General features: G+C 34.6%; 1 protein-coding gene across 6 annotated transcripts in view; it reads right to left on the minus strand.

Moving 5' to 3' along the window:
• The window catches only part of LOC149786930 (uncharacterized), a 155159-nt gene that overhangs the window by 91253 nt on the left and 47112 nt on the right, over nucleotides 1-16794 (minus strand). For all 6 annotated transcript variants that reach the window (XM_089977457.1, XM_089977455.1, XM_089977458.1 and 3 more), the window contains exons 5-9: nucleotides 12569-13159; nucleotides 11128-11276; nucleotides 8620-8830; nucleotides 6681-6940; nucleotides 2839-3115 (exon numbers count right to left, since the gene is read on the minus strand). In XM_089977457.1, the coding sequence (XP_089833583.1) occupies nucleotides 2839-3115; nucleotides 6681-6940; nucleotides 8620-8830; nucleotides 11128-11276; nucleotides 12569-13159 (1488 nt within the window). The remainder of the gene's footprint in view (nucleotides 1-2838; nucleotides 3116-6680; nucleotides 6941-8619; nucleotides 8831-11127; nucleotides 11277-12568; nucleotides 13160-16794) is intronic.

Genomic DNA, 16794 nt, shown 5'->3' on the forward strand with positions numbered 1-16794 from the left:
GCCACTGATACTAGTGCCATAACAAACACTACTGCACCAAAGCATCTACTGTGATACATTCCCTGTAAGTGTTAATCAAAGTTATTAGTTATTAAGGGGAGTTTAAAATTGGATTTCCAAATGATACATGTGGAAGTTACACCACAGACACTGGACATGCCTTACATACAATTTTGATAGAGCATGTCCTAAGAATAATCATGACTATTATCACAAATGGCTCAGCCATTCTTGAAAAGTTGAAAAAATATATTTTTATATAACTATCTGGACCAGTGAGATTAATAGTCCAGAAAGCTACCTGGATCAATGAGACTTGTACAAAAAGTTGCATATGAAATTCTCCTTTCATGGGACCATCCACTGAGGAGTAGTGATAACAAGATTTGTGAGAAGGCCAATGAGGTAGCCATAGTGGATTTTCTGGCAAAGATGATTTTTGAGCAACTTATAATTCCTGCCACAAAGTTAGGAAAAGATTTCCGACCTTTTCCAGACCAAAATATAAAAATTTCCAGACTTAACCATGTGACAAGTTTATTGACCTTATGATAGCAACAAGGGATGCATTTTCCAGAATTTTCGGAATAAATAAAAATGTATAGTTTTCTGCATAATTCAAGTGTGCCGAGTCTAAACTTGAATGTATCTTCATAATATCTTTCCAGATAAATTCTCAAGAAGCATTGAAACACATGCGCCGTCCATTTTTAATATTGGTCATGGTCACCTTTTGCAAAATCTTGACCTCATGTTATTTCAAGACGATATCTGCATATTTCTTACATACGGGTATATAGAAATGTAGGGTGACCATTTTTCTTTAAGAATAAATAGACTTTTCCTGTGTTCCAGCTACTTCGGAAGCCTTTCTGTACATTTTTATCATGTGACCTCCCACCATGTTTGTAAGAAATAGTGTATTCTTGAGTCATTCACATGTTGAAATTATAAGTTGCTCTAAAATATAATGTTTTATGCATAATTTTTATAAAAAGAATTCAAAATTGAAACCACCTTTATGATACTGTTTCAAATAAATTCACAACATGCATCCAAACACATCCACCATTTTAATATTGGTCTTTTGTCATTATTTGCAAAAGCTTCACCACTTGTTATTTCAAGCTGAAATTTGCATATTACTTGCATATGGTAATACAGAAATATTTTTTGATCATTCAGCTTTAATAATAAATGTACTTCTTCATTGTTTCTGGTACTTCTTAAAGCCTTTCTGTGCCTTGTTTAAGTGACCTCCCACAATCATTTTTTCATAAAATACCAAAATGACAAGTCATACACAAGTTGACATTATATCTTACTCTTAAAACATAGCATAATCATTACAATATTCTTGTACGTACATGTATTGATCTGAAATGACAATTTAGTAAACAGAAATTGACACTTTTGATTATATTATGATAAGACAGTATTGGTCAAGTTTTATATTTTAAAATTAATGACAAAAAATAAGCAAACAAAAATAATTCACATTGAATACTCCCACAATTCTACAAAGTATGTCAGTCACATGGACAAATTCCTCATTCACTCTTTCATACTGTTCAGGTTTTCCACTAATTTATTATTACAGTAAATCTGCATTTATATGGTGTATATTGTGAATGTTGCAATATAAAACTTTGGATGTCAATATTTTGTTCTTAATAATTCTGATCAATTTTGAGAAATACCATACAGTTGATGAAGCAGTATTCAATTGTGAAATCAGAGAGTGTGAGAGAAGGATCTGGCATTGTATTCTGATGAAATATTTATGATTGTTTTATTTGTTAAATAAAATGGTATGTACAGATCGAGTGTTTGTTCTTTATAATTTCAATATTCAGAATAGATTGATACTCACAATAAATGCCATGAATTGGTTTTCTTTTCTTCAAAATAATTTAAATTGTATCTCTTTTTGCCTATACTAAACATGAAAATTTTAAATTAAATAAGCCCACCAGTTCATCTAGATCTCACCCATCATTTTGTAAATACAAGTCTGAATCAAACCTCAAAAATAAATTACACAAAAAACTGTACCAAAAAGTTTTAATACATTTAATATAAAAATGAAAACAGCTGTGTATCATATGATTCCTTGGTATAAATGTTCTCTCTGTCATAAAATGGGTTTATGTGTGTTTCTGAACTCAATTTATGCTGTATTGTTGCAATTATTTACATTTTTACGGACCCAGGAAGAGTTACTCTTCAGTATAATGTGCTGAGGTGCCAATATTTGATGACTCACCATGTCTTTAGATGAAATCACAGTATTTCCAAAATAGCTACTAAATCCTAAAGTCTGAGCACATTGTAATGCAAATAATAATAGAAATAAATAAACCAGGTCCTGTCAACTGAATTGAACACAATTATTTGTCACCAAAACGACTAATGTTCATTCAAGGAAAAAATAATTTTCAGTTAAAATTCCTTATATGAAAAACTAAGATGCAGTTTCAGAACCAGAATGAGGGTCAAATAATCATTTTGAAATCACTCTTTGTCAACAAGGTCAAGTACTTTAGCAGCTAGAAAATCAGAAATAAGGTTAGTTTTCTGTTAAAAAAAACAAAAAGAAACAAGACCGGTACTTGTATCTCATCAACATGTTGACTTCTATACATAAACTAAGCAATGTGTTTGCCTATGATGACCAATTCGTAATGTACAAACTCATAAAGAAAGTTAGTATTTAATGTTATTTACTAAATGAGCCTACACTCTATAATCATGAAAATGAACACATGTAATATATGTGTGTGTGTACACATACACACACACACTGGCATATATATATATGCTTATTAATAAACTTACCAATTGGTTCTAGTGACTCATAATGGTGTTCCCAGATGTGTCCAAGGAGAATTGGATCTCCCTGAAAATTATCCTGGCCAACAACCCACGCAATATTGTCATCACTGCCTGAGGAAGGCGAGCTTGTCACAATCATAATATCTCTCTGTAATGTCCTAGCCAGTGCAACCACCAATACATGGTCTGCCCATTCACCATTCTTTGCCATTCTTGCACAGTACTCCTCAAAACTCTCATTGTACATGAATTCAGCAAAGTTTATGTTGCCACCAGATACCTGTGTAGTTAAAAAAAGATTTCTTATTCTGATCCATGATATTCATATCAACATTCATAACAACTCTAGAAGTTATACCATCCAACAATGATTTGTGTCTGTTATTTTCGTTTAATCTAATCGGTTCATTCCAATCTACTGATGTCCACATTCATAATAAACATAGAAGTTATAACATCCAACATCGACTCGTATCTGGTATTTTCATTAGCCAGATCAAATTCTGATACCCTGTCAGTTGGAAACAAATACCAGGTCAGAGAGATGTCAGGATTAATGTGATATTGTCATTAGTCAGATGTAAACCTGATACCTGGTCAGTTGGAAACAAATTACCATGTCAGTTGGAAACAAATACCAGGTCAGTGTGATGTCAGGATTAATGTGATGTTGTCATTAGATGAAAACCTGATACCTGATCAGTTGCATACAAATACCAGGCCAGCATGATGTCAAGATTAATGTAATATTGTCACGAAGTTGCTCAATATGTCTTGAATTTGACTCCACATGAAAATTGTACAAAAATAATGATAAAAGAGAATGTTTGGGACAAGATGTGGAATATCTATTGCATGGTTTTGTGTGCTTGATGTAAACATCTGAGTCAGCAAGTTTCTTATCAACACATTATAATTCCATTCCAATTCTTTCTATGTGAATTTTATATGAAAAAGGAATACTGTGGTATGTTTTATTTTTGTGGATCTCAATTTTGATGGTTTTGTAAAGTAACACATTTTGAGGGAACTTAAATTCATGGTTTTGCCTCCAGGAACTTAAAATTCGTGATTTTGCCTATTAAAGTTTGCATGTTTATAGGCAATTAATTTTTTGGATTAACCTCTAAAAATTCCCCCAAAAAGAGTACAAAGAATAAAACTATGTTGACAAGAAACAGTGGTTGTTTCAATGATTAAAACAAAACTACCACAATATGAACACCTGTCAAGATCAATCCCTCATATTCAAAATCAAAGGGAGACAATGCAGCAACACGTTAACCAGTTAGTAAAGCACCTGTGCATGGTCTCTTATTTTAAACCACCGTATATAAAGGTGCAACATCAATTAATTTCTGATGACCATGGCATTATCACATTGGTTCAAGAGTGGTAAAATTCAACACAAATTCCAGTTTGCATGGATGTCATCATCCCATATCTGAACCAAACACAAGACCATCTGACCCTTGCACCATAGAGTTAGAACATCTGATATATTCTGAGCTCATGATTAGACCTGACTGAATGTGGCTCTAAGAATGTTAAACTTGTTTGTTTTTTTCTTTTCTTCAGCGACTATAGAATTATTTACATAACAAACGTGTGAATTAGGAGATTTTGAATCATATGTTCAGTCTTATACAAGTAGCATTTATTATTCTTCTACTAATAACATTTATTCTTATTTCTTTCATTTTCGTTAATACTAGTGTTAGAATACCTTGCGATTTTCTTGATTGCCTCTATTTTTACTTATGCCATCACATCCTGATTTAAGGAATACAATACAGATCTCTCCGCAGCCAGAAACTGGTGGTCAGGTGCTTCTTTACCATGTGTGGCTAATTTTTAGCTGTGTCTTTAATTTCATAGCATGGGAAGTCTGCTTATTCCAAAAAGATTTTCCCTCGCAGAAAACATGAAGACATGTTTGTTTTTGGAGTTTTAGTGCAACAAATATGTATATAAAGCATATGAAGCTCAATTGCATAATGGTAAAGATTTGTGAATTTCATTCTTTGATACAAAAGAAAAATCAGTACTCCAATCAAGCTTTTATACTTTTCAAATTAAGAAAAATTCATCATTGTCTGCACCCATCTGGTCAAGTATCCTACTAGTTCAGCATCAAAAGGAAACAGCAGACATAGGGAATGAAGTCTGAATGCACGCACACACGTGTATATATATATATATATATATATATATATATATATATATATCTATGTGTGTGTGTGTGTGTGTGTGTGTGTGTGTGTCAGACCTGCAAACCCTGACAAGATCGTCTCAGTAGTGCATTTGCTTTTATTCTGTCTGAAAGTTTTACCAGTTGTCAGTAAAGTATAGCAAAATATCATAAACTTCTAAAAGTTTAAAAGTATGGTAGTCGAATCCTGTAGTGACAGTAAACATTATGTTCAACCGAAAAGTATGTAAAGTACACACACACCTTGTTTACTACTGGTACAGCTGCACAAACTTCAGTTCCATACCCTATGCAGCTCAATGACTTGTTGCTATCTCTCAACTCAATGCAATCATATATCCCTTCAAGAGACACTCAAATTGACACATGATGTCCAATAAACAAAACTATGTCCCTTGCTGCTTTTCTTCACAAGAATCTCAATATTCCTTTTTATACTTCTGTGCTTATTAACACTTTTTAAGAGGCTTACTTTCACCCTTGTCTTCAGGACACATGGTAATAATTATATGGAAAAATGGGAATCAGCCTGGAAATGGGTGAACATAAAATAGAGTATATATGGGGTTGGCTGTCCAGGATTGGTTACCAGTAATAATTTATGTTTTAGGAAAAAGAAGCGTTTGAGAGCGTAACCTATTTGTAAATGAGAAGAAAAAAAACTAGAGACAGTTTTACTGATGGAATTTCAGTCCTTTAACAGTCTTGAGTTTGGAACACTCATTACTAAAATTAGCACCAGACTCTTTGGTACAGAACTGAATCAGAAAGCACGTTTCAAACACATACAGGTCCAGTTATTGAATTTCTAGTATCATAGTGTTTGCAAAGGTTTACTAAGGGAACTGAATTAGTACTGTGAGTCCTTCAACATGCATCACTTGCTGGACGCCATTTTTAAAATAATCAATAATCAACAGTTTGATCATGCAGACGCTTTGCATGAAAAGTATATGCAGCTTAGAGCGTCTGAGGTACTGTTGTATACTTAGTCTGGTTCTCTGACTAATTCCACTAATTTGACTAATCTGGATCCATATCAAACACAGATGAACCAATTATCTTTCAGAGGTCTCAGAAATGCTTAATTACACATATCTGGATGCCAAATTTTTTTATATCTGGAACGTAGAAAATCACTGAGGTGGGAGTCCTCCGTATGCATGTAATAGGTGTGCGGCAAATTTCAAAGATTTGCAGCCCTGCTTCAGCCACCTGCTTTGTGGGAAAATGTGTTGATCAATTAGCTGTGTTGATATTTACAATGACAGAATTCAGTGACTGAAAGACCCCTTGATGTACATACATATTCCCATTATAAGAGTACATAAAAAGAACATGATGCAATAGCTGGGTAGCAAGTTCAAAGGCTTTAACTGGCGGCCACGTCGGAAAATGTAATGATATTTACAATGATTGAATTCTTGAATATTTAAGGGCCATTTTAGTAACTCTTATGGCACAATCATAAGGGTTGGCAGGTCTATCTATCTATCTATATATATGTATCCTTTCACCTAGTTTTATTTTCTAATTTAATCTAGATACTAATTTACATATGGAAATGATTTTAAAAAAATAATGACTTTCAAATTCCAGCTTCGTGGTACAGACAGTATAGAATTGTTCTTACCTCCAGAACTTGATTAGCTTTCAAGAAGGCAACAGCGTCTTGGCGTAATTGTTGTGGAGATATTTGTACTGGACAGTTTAGTCGCTGAAGCTGACTAGACACAGCCTCAAAGAAGCAGTTCCCATTACCAGGAGTTTCTCTATGAAATTGCAGACCCACAGTTTGACAGTTTCTTTCCAAAGTAGACCGGCTTGAAAAGGCACCTTGTGTTGATTTATGTAGAACCTGGTACAACAATTTAGGATCTGCACAAGTCACTCCTGCAAACAGAAAATGCTTGCATTCTTACTGATGACCATAAATAAATCCATACAGACTCAAACATCTTTACAAGTTTTCTAAACTTCACTAACTGATTGAGTAAATATGTCCATGCAGTAATTAACATCTAGCCAAATTATATTAGTCTAAAGCTGGATATATGTCTTACTGTACTACTTTAACAGCACATCAAAAGGAGTGAAGCACATTACCATCCCCAGTCAGCAGTTAACATTTAACGTATGAAGCAACTAACTCGGGTGCAGTAGTGAGAACAATATTTTCAAAATGTCCATCAATTCAGCCCTTCTGAATGTCAGATTGGCACCATTTTCATTTACGGCCCACTAGACATTATAAAAGTGTTTCAGTAAAATTCCTAAGTTAAGACCATTGTCCTTTATGCAGGTGCCTCAACATTTTAAATATGGGTGCCTTCGTAGCCATATTTTTAAAATGGCCACCATACTGTCTGTCAGATCTGCAACCACTTTCATTTACAAGCAACTAGACATCCTAAGATCTTTTCAAAGTGAAACCCCAATATTCATATGACTGTTACTTTAGGAACATGAATGATAAGAAAGTTAACAAAAAATAACTACTGTGATTGCCATATTGAATGTCTAAGTATTTCCATCATTTTCACAGGGCCCGGAATGGCCAATTAGTCTAAAGCTCTCACCATTATGGATCACTGCCATCTCACCTCTGTCTGCGTGGGTTAGAGTCTCAGATTCAGCCAATGTGGGTATGTGAAAAAGCTTTCCAGTAGCTTCTTGTGGGTGGGTGGTTATTTCCAGGGTTTTCCCGGGTTCTTCCTCCACCATTTATACTGGCCACCATATATAGCCTATATTGTGCTGAAACATGGCTCTAAACCCTATAACAACATAACAACAACCATCATTTTCACTGAAAACTCATTAGGCCATGCATGCACAGGGTAAAGTCAATATAAGCAATGTTTTTAAAGCCACACTGTATGATGTAAATTAAAAGGTAACATCAGTTCATGCCCACAGGCCGTATTTTGCCCACCCTGAACCAGACAATATCATGAATGTATCTGTACAACTTGGATACAATCCCACCAATAGTTTAGGAGTAGTAATAGCAAACTTGTTCTAACACAAAATGGAACTTGGATTAAAAAACAATGAATAATCTTTTCTGGTTGATGACAAATGGAGCTAAAAATAAAGGCTCTCAAATACCAAAAAAAAATCCTATAGAGGAATGGTTAATATGATGCTCAACATGAATTTAAAACCCAATACAACTGTCGAGGCTTACAAAAACATCTGTGTGATCTGTGAATTGTGAGCTCCTTGTTTCTTTGGTTTATTTCATACAAGAGAAGTTAGAAAATACAAACACATAGACATGCATAGAAAATAACTATAAAAATGATTTAAAAAGTCAGACTTATTAGTTTGTAACAATGTGTTGGCATGGTAAGTAAACAAGAATTGGTAAAGCTATAATGTGACCTGATTTTTAAGTGTTACCAATTACAATCCATAATCCTAGTACAAGCAGTACTTAAGACAGTTTTGCATAATCCATATACAGGTTAATTCAGTAAAATCTATTGACTTATAGGTTGTAAAATAGGTACCCAACAAAGAGGTTCTGTGTACCTGTCTGATGATACATTTAAAACTATTCTGCATACCTTTCTGAATGGAATTGGAGAAGATCTGGTCTGTTGCTCTTCTTTCTCTTTGTAGCCTTTCAGTAGATGTTTGAAAAGACTCTTGGCTGATGGACAATGTTGGCTGTTGTCCAGAATGGGTAGGTTTTGATGTAGTGGTTGCAGTGACCATTTGTGCTTGCATTATATGGGGGTGTTTATATTCCTCACTGCACCTAATGGCTGATTGTCTCTGATACAAAATATTATAATATTTAGTAACTGATATTCCCTGACATGAAATTCAATAATAATAATAATTTAGATAATTGCTGAATGAAAAACAAACAATGGGATGGTCCAAATATCAATTGTCACATCTCTGTTAAATGATGATGCAGACTAAACACTGCAAACTCCAATTCATCAACATCACGTTGCATAGTTTCTTATCAACTGAGTTAAAATACAGAAAGGTTGCTACAAGGCCTACGAAGGAAATAAGGCACAGAAAGAAATGTTGGCGGGACAATATAAGCTATGCAATTTATATGAAATTCAATCATAATTAAGGGAATGCAAATAAGCTGGTCTGTCAGTCAAGGGCTGAAAGACTGCTGTAAACTGGAACATTGTTTTCATTTTCTGCCAAGGTCTCAGAGAAGTCAAGCTGCATAACAGATTTTGCACTGTGCAGAAAAGGGCCTAAAGAAAATTGATCAGTGACCTTAACTGTGATAACAAGAGTCCCTCAAATGGAATGACAATGAACTGGACAAAAAGAATGGCTATGTACAAATTCAAGACAAGACTATTTCCTATATTTCACCACTTAGTGTTGAAATCATCTCTGAAAATCTTCATCGATGACAAGATTCTGTGTTAGCTGATCTGGTACACATATTAGATATCAGCTTGGCACCATTTTTATTTGCTACAGAGTAGTCTTTGTTAACAATCTTTTGGTGCAAATGTCATGTGATAACAAACATCCATTACCTGGGAGCAGTGACATAAAGATTTTTAAGGTAGTCATTGTGGAAGCCATACTCTATGTACAACAGTCACCTTTTCATGTACGACCATCAAGGAATCATGAAAAGTATATTGCTGAAAACTCTGTGTTGATATAGCAAACTATTTTGAGGGGAGCAGACACATGACAAGCTTGCCAGCAGCTTTCCACGAGTTGGTGGTTCTTCGTCCACAAATTATACTGGCCACAGTGTATATACAATATGCTGGCCACCATATATAACCAATCACGCACTGGAAAATGGCATTAAACCTTAAACAACAACAAGAACCACAACTGAAGCAGCACTAACAAGATTTACAAGAACACAGCTGTGGTAGCCATAATGGACATCAGATAAGCACCATTTTACTTTGAGACTAACTAGATCAACCAAGAAGTCTTGCAACGAACACCCCTTGCTAATATCAGTTTCTAGTCAAGCAGAGTTGTGATAACAAGATGTTTATGATGGCTACCATGGCAGCCATATTGGATATCAGATCAGCACTATTTGTTTAGGATCAGCTAGATATCATAAGAAGTCTTTAAATAAAACCATATGGTGATAAGACCATCCATTCAGTATGAATAATGATACTAAGATTTTCAAAACGGCTGCTATTGAGGCTAAATTGGATATCAAACCAGTACCATTTTCATTCTGTGCCAGCTAGACATCCTAAGAAATCTTCTGGTAAAACCCACATTGATCTTACCATCCCATTCAAAAATAGTGATAACAAGACCTTAGGTTGGCATAGTTTCGCCTAGGACCAACCAGAAATCATAAGAAGTCTCTCAGTGAAAACCCGATGCTGACATGACCATCCAATCCATTACGAAGTAGCAATAACAACATATTTATGACAAGTGATGTCATGGCTGTATTGGAAACTGATTGGTGCCAATTTTATTCAGGGCCAACAAGACTTTATGTAATGTCCTTAAGTAAACACCCCATGCTATGACCATCCACTCAGATATAATAGTAACAGCAATACTATCAAGATGGTTATTATGATAGCCATATTGGATATCTGAGTGGCATCTTTTTCATCTAGTTCCATCTAGACCATAAGACAAGCATGTATGTGAAGTTTCAAGGCAATCCCCCCCCCCACAAGTAGTTCAGAGGGAGTAGCAAAAGGTATGTGGGTTTGCATTGGCAAGCAAATGATGTTACTCTAGTTACATATGAGCTCTGTCAATGGGTGTGGTCATGGGTCTTATTAGTGTATGTGTAGATATCCATATTTGTTAATCTACTATTTAACTTTGAAACCTTGCATGGATTTAGGCTATGGCTTTAATAAAGAAACATCAATATTTATTCTTCTAATTGATTACTTCAAAACTTGCATGTATTAAACAATCAGAACAATTTTGCAAGCTTCCTTTAATTCTAGCTGCAGGTTTTAATGACTTGTGACAATCACTAACCATGGGAATGAAATGACTGTCACATTCCTGACTCTCATAAAATTGCAGTATGTAACATTCAGTAGCTACGTGTTATTGGCCAAACTAAATACCTGTGAAATTTGATCAACATGTGTCCCCACTAAAATCACAGGTGGTGGGATGACTGTGTAAGATGTTGTTGGGGAATGTGCAGAATTCATGTTTTCTGTATCAGGTGGTGCACAGGAATGTACGGAATTCAGCCAGATCTCAACTAGCTCTAAAAAAGTCAGGAAACAAAATATAGCATTAACATTATAAGCATTGAAAGAATAATGTACATCTACTGGCTGACAAAATATTTACTAAACAATACTGACTTAGTTTTTGACAGATTTAATTGAATGTGTATCAGAATGAAATGACTTGAAACCAAAGAACCTGAAGTTCCTGCTTTTGCCAGACATTTCCAGTAGATCAAAGAATGTGACCTACAAAATCTGTTCAATTGGATATCGATCATGAGAGTTTTGAAATATCTCATATATCAATTAGTCTTTGATTCGTCCATTTAACTGCCAAATAAACGTCTTAATGAAGTAAAATGCAAAAGTCACTAAGTCAAGTTTAAAAATTATTTCTTTAGCAGGCAATCAATATAGGTGTTGCCAACTAAACTTACCTAAGATTCAAATGTATGTATTGTTTTCTGTTTGTCAGGCAATTAATCATGGTGTCACTGGCCAAGCTAGTCTGGTGATTGTGTTTTCACAGTTTATTTAAAGGCTCTATAGCCACAAAATGCAAGACAAATAGAGGTCTTACTGGTTATCTCCTGACCATATTAAAATCAATATAGTTCAATGACTGCCCTAGGTCCTGTACTATAGACATTATATCAGTCCCTCACACCATGTTGTTTGTGTTCCTGTGTGTCAGCTCAGTTTAAAATAAATTTTGAGAAGCCTAAACTCATATTAAGGAAAGACAGGTACTTGCATGAATAGCTGACTTTACAGGAAATGACTGTTAATTAAGTGTTTTAAGTAGCAAGTCTGCTGATTGTTAGCAGTTACGACTGAAAAACAGTAGAGTGACATAAAAATACTATTGTTGGGAAAAATCCTCAAGTCCTTATTTCTGAATGAAAATAATATGAAGAAATAATTAGTTCATGATGAAATTAGTTAATTACATTAAGATATTACTATCATTAAAGTAGCATCAAATCTGGTGCCAAAAATGACAGATTTGATGGTGCAATTAATAATTAACTCTATCAATCATTTCTTTCTTGGCATGTCATGTTTTATCTCCTTTAAATGCTTTTATGCTGCAACTGACAAAAATATGGTTATTATATTAATTTTTCAAGACCAGCCATATGGAATCAATCCTTTAGTACTCTCAATATTCTCTTCTGAATATAACTGAGTTCTTACAATCTTAACCAAGAAATGGTTACAGTTGTACAAACGAATGCGATTATTTTTTGTATATTGAAAAATATCTTTTATCTGTATCAAATACAAGATAAATGAATTTACAGATGAGATGAAGCCCAGCACGTACCATGAACTTTGCATTTCACTTTCCCTTCAGTGTCAAAGTAACACTCATCTTCTACAATATCAGTAATTTGTCCACTGACATCTGAAACTAACAGGTAAATGGCACGTCTTGTCAGGAACATCTGGTGTGTTGTGTAAAAGGCATACTGCCCTGCAAAGTCCCACATTGTTAAACGTGCATACTTTCTTACATCCTGCTTTGTTTTGTCTGGATTTTCTTTCAACAATTTTAACATTTCCCTCAATGGATCCGTCTTATGACTTTCAGTGGCATTACTTTCTCCAGGCTCTCTTCCAGACATTATGTTATTTTCAGACTGGGTGAGATTACTCTGACCTACAGTGGAAGGTGATTCTTCTTGAAGACTAGCCGTAGATGAAAGATTCTGGCCAATATTCTGTTGAAGAGCCCGGTGATATATTACCTCTGTATCAGTGTCATCATCAGCAACAATGCCAGTTGGACTGTGGTCAGCTCTCTCCTCTTGAGGAGAGCTTGCAACCTGTTCCTGATCTGCAGTGCTATCACTTGTTTTGTAATTCTCATTTAGAACTTTAACAAGGCGCTGTAGTTTATAATCCTGTTCTGAATCTGAAATCAGAAGGAACAGACAGTACAGCTGAATACTGCTTTGCAACAAAAAATCAATCTGGAAATGAAAAATGAAAATACAACTTCAATGATCTTTTGTTTCTCCACTACATGTGGTGGGCCAGATAAGTCACTCCATGCTACTGCAAGTTTAAATAATGTGGTGGTGGTGGTGGGGTAGATACCAAGCAACTCAACACCAATAATCTTTTGGTGCATGTGTACATCCACCACATAGGGGTTGACAGGGAGTGACTGACAGTAAAATAGTCAATGCAAGAAGACTACCACTGGAATGTATGTATGTATGTATGTGTGTGTGTATCTGTGTGTGTTTGTGTGTGTGTGTGTGTTTGTGTGTGTGTTTGTGTGTGTGTGTGTATGTATGTATGTATGTATGTAAACAGCTTCTCAGCACAATAACAGCTATATGGCACCAATAAAAAGCAAAATTAAAAAATGTAAAAATGAGGATTGTACAAGAACTTAGAAAAAATAAACCCTCTCAAACAAATGTAAACACTGCTAGAAAATAAAATCTAAAAATGATGCTCTAATTTTATAAAATGCATACATAGAAACTGGTTGTAAACAATAACTGCCCTTGAAAAGACTATGAAATCAGCGATTAGTAATCATATAGCAAATGACAATTCATCATTAAGCTGACTACAAGTTTAACAAATGCAAATATAATCTCAACAGCAATTAAGCATTAAATGCATGTTTGTTTTGAAAACATTGCCTAATTAATTCCTTTTCCTATTCATCCCATCTTTAGATGGTGCATCACTTTGGTGTATAATACACACTTCCTTATACTTTGCAATTTATATGCTGTAGTAGCCTTCAAATAAAAAAATGGACATGACAAGGCAAAACGTTTAAAAGGCACATCCAAAAAATGCAAGAATGCCACTTGTTTCTTTATTCTACAGTACACACATCCATATCACATCTTTGTGTTGGTCTATTAATTTCATATGAAGCTAAAGCAGTGGATCTTGGTTAATAAAGCCTTATTTCCCATAAAGCAGAGCTATTGATCTTGACTGGTTTAATGCAACATGATAATGGCATCGCTGTACCAAGCAGCAACAATCTTTATAAAAGGCTTATATTAGAAAAATATGACTACATTCATTTGTAAAAGGGACTCAGCTGTTAAGATTATTATTTGTGGTTAAGAATACAATGTATATGTACCAGTAGGAAACAAAATCACCATAATCCTTGGGATGTTTTACTGAAAGTATCTGTTCATGTTTGGAACATCAAATAGACAGTCACGTTGATTTCTACTCAACAACTTGTAACTAGGTATTTTTACTTGATGTTTATTTGTCAATCTGTTTTCTGCTCAGTCATGATGGTTTAATCGTTTCCAAGATAATCTGATAAATACTGTAGTGATTTTGCAATGTGACATTTAATAATCAGCTCTAGCCTCAGTTTTGGCACTTGCAAAAATGTTCAATAATCACAAAGCTTTCAGTGGTAAATCAGAGTGGATGGTAGTACTAATATACAGTAATGGAGATGAAAATACGGCAATGTAAAAGAAATTTTAAAAACGCAGTAATTAACAATGCATATCTTGGTATGGTTTGTTGTTATCCACTGACATTAATATTAACATGGATGGTGCTTATGTTGTTGTTGTTATTGAAGGGCTTAATGCCATTTTTCAGCACACGATAGGCTATACATGGCAGCCAGTATTAATGGTGGAGGAAGAATCTGGGAAAACCCCGGAAAGAACCACCGACCCACGAGAAGCTGCTGGCAAGCTTTCTCACAAACCCACATTAACCGAATCCAAGACTCGAACCCACGCAGACAGGTGAGATGGCAGTGATCTGTAACAGAGAGCGCTTTAGACCACTCGGCCACTCAGTGCCCTGGTGCTTATATAAAGTAACAGATTTTAAACTTGTATATATAGTAAGGTTTACTATACTATGATAAATACAAAATACAACAAGATTTTGAACTAAGCATAATTATATTCATTTGTTTATTTGTCCAGTTTGGTAAGAACTTACTCTTTTTATGTTCTGTGTTTTGTTATAGAATATTTAGTTACTGTAATGCAGAGGAAATGCAGTAATAGACACACAGTTCACATTAATTGCAAAGATAATCCAATTAGTAGAACAGGCGGTGTCATGTATGACCAAACATAATTATCCTTTAATGGCGTACTTCTAGATGCAACTTTCATTCTTCATGTAAATAATTGGTCTCGAGGTGAAAAGAATGAGTTAGCTCATATATATACATACAGGGTTAAAATGGTATAGGGGTCAATGATTACAGGCACAACAATGGGTGCAGTTTACCAGCAAACTTGGGTTCCAATCTTATGTAAAGAGCGAAATAAAATTCTGTAACCTGTATGGTGAAGTTATTTATTCATATTTATAGAAATCTGCTAGTATTATGAAGCATTCTGCTGTAGAAACCTGGGATAGAACTTTCCATTCTGTATGGTACATTGATGAATTTTATATTCAGTGTCCATTACTTAATTTCTTTCGAATTACAGTGTTTTATCGCATTACTGAAAGTAACTAAGTTTAATCATAGGAAATCATGGATATTATTAATAATAATAATAATAATAATAATAAGTACAAGCTTGATTAGGAAGCCATTGAATGTTTCTCAAGGTTCTATTCATAAATGTGTTATTTTGTAATGCTATTCTAATGGGCAGGATATCTAGCCTCTAAAAATTTTATACGTTTCAAATTAAGTTCATTAATCGTAAAACTCTCGGTGCTACAGTAGGGTGAATGGTAGTACCAAAACTACTAGACCTAGTACCTCTACTTCGCTGACCGGGTTCGCCATCGTACCTAGGTGGGTGGGTGGGTGTTGTCAATATTGACAGTCAACATTAATTTATCAATTAATACCTACCGTTATTCAATACTAAAATGATGATCGGCATGATTCTGGGGTGTATTTCCTATTCGCATATACACTGACCATAAATCATTCCTTGAATTCTTTCATTCCATGGTGGTGTTATGTGTCACTAGTCGAAATATTAGTCTCGTTTCCAGATTTGGCACATTTGGAACACTTCTGTTGTTTATATAGCTTAGGTGGCGCTCTACAGTTTCGTATTTTCCATAGGTTAGGATTTTAAAGAAAAAGAATTTCCCTGGCTTTGCTCTCTGGTTAAACTGGCTATTTAAAAAAGACCTTGTATATTTTAGGTATATTGCAAAGAACCTTTAATTCCCTTTATTTTGGTGTATGATTGATGGGTGTACTATGGGTTATAGAGTATACAGCTTGGCCTTACTTCAGATGTGCATCTTTCAGAAAAGTGCTAGCTCTACTTGGTCATTTTCACTTCCTGAACTTCAGAGGTAAATTGTATAAAAAAGAGCTGATAACTTTTTTGCATTTTATATATTTGGTAATTCATTCATTGCACTTTCAGAAGCTGGTATTATCTAGTCTGGCAAAATTCATTTTCCCTATTTTAATAGCTGCTATATATAGTGTACCTTAGACTAATTCAGGCTGATCTTTTAACACAAGGGAGCAGTCATTTTAGTTAGCAGTGTGCTTAAATCATGTAAAATTTCCAAAAGAAAATATCCAAAAGAAATATCATC

This window comes from Sinohyriopsis cumingii, chromosome 12, assembly GCF_028554795.1.
Source record: "Sinohyriopsis cumingii isolate HCF-2022 chromosome 12, ASM2855479v2, whole genome shotgun sequence".
In the NCBI taxonomy this organism is placed as follows: Eukaryota; Metazoa; Mollusca; class Bivalvia; order Unionida; family Unionidae; genus Sinohyriopsis; species Sinohyriopsis cumingii.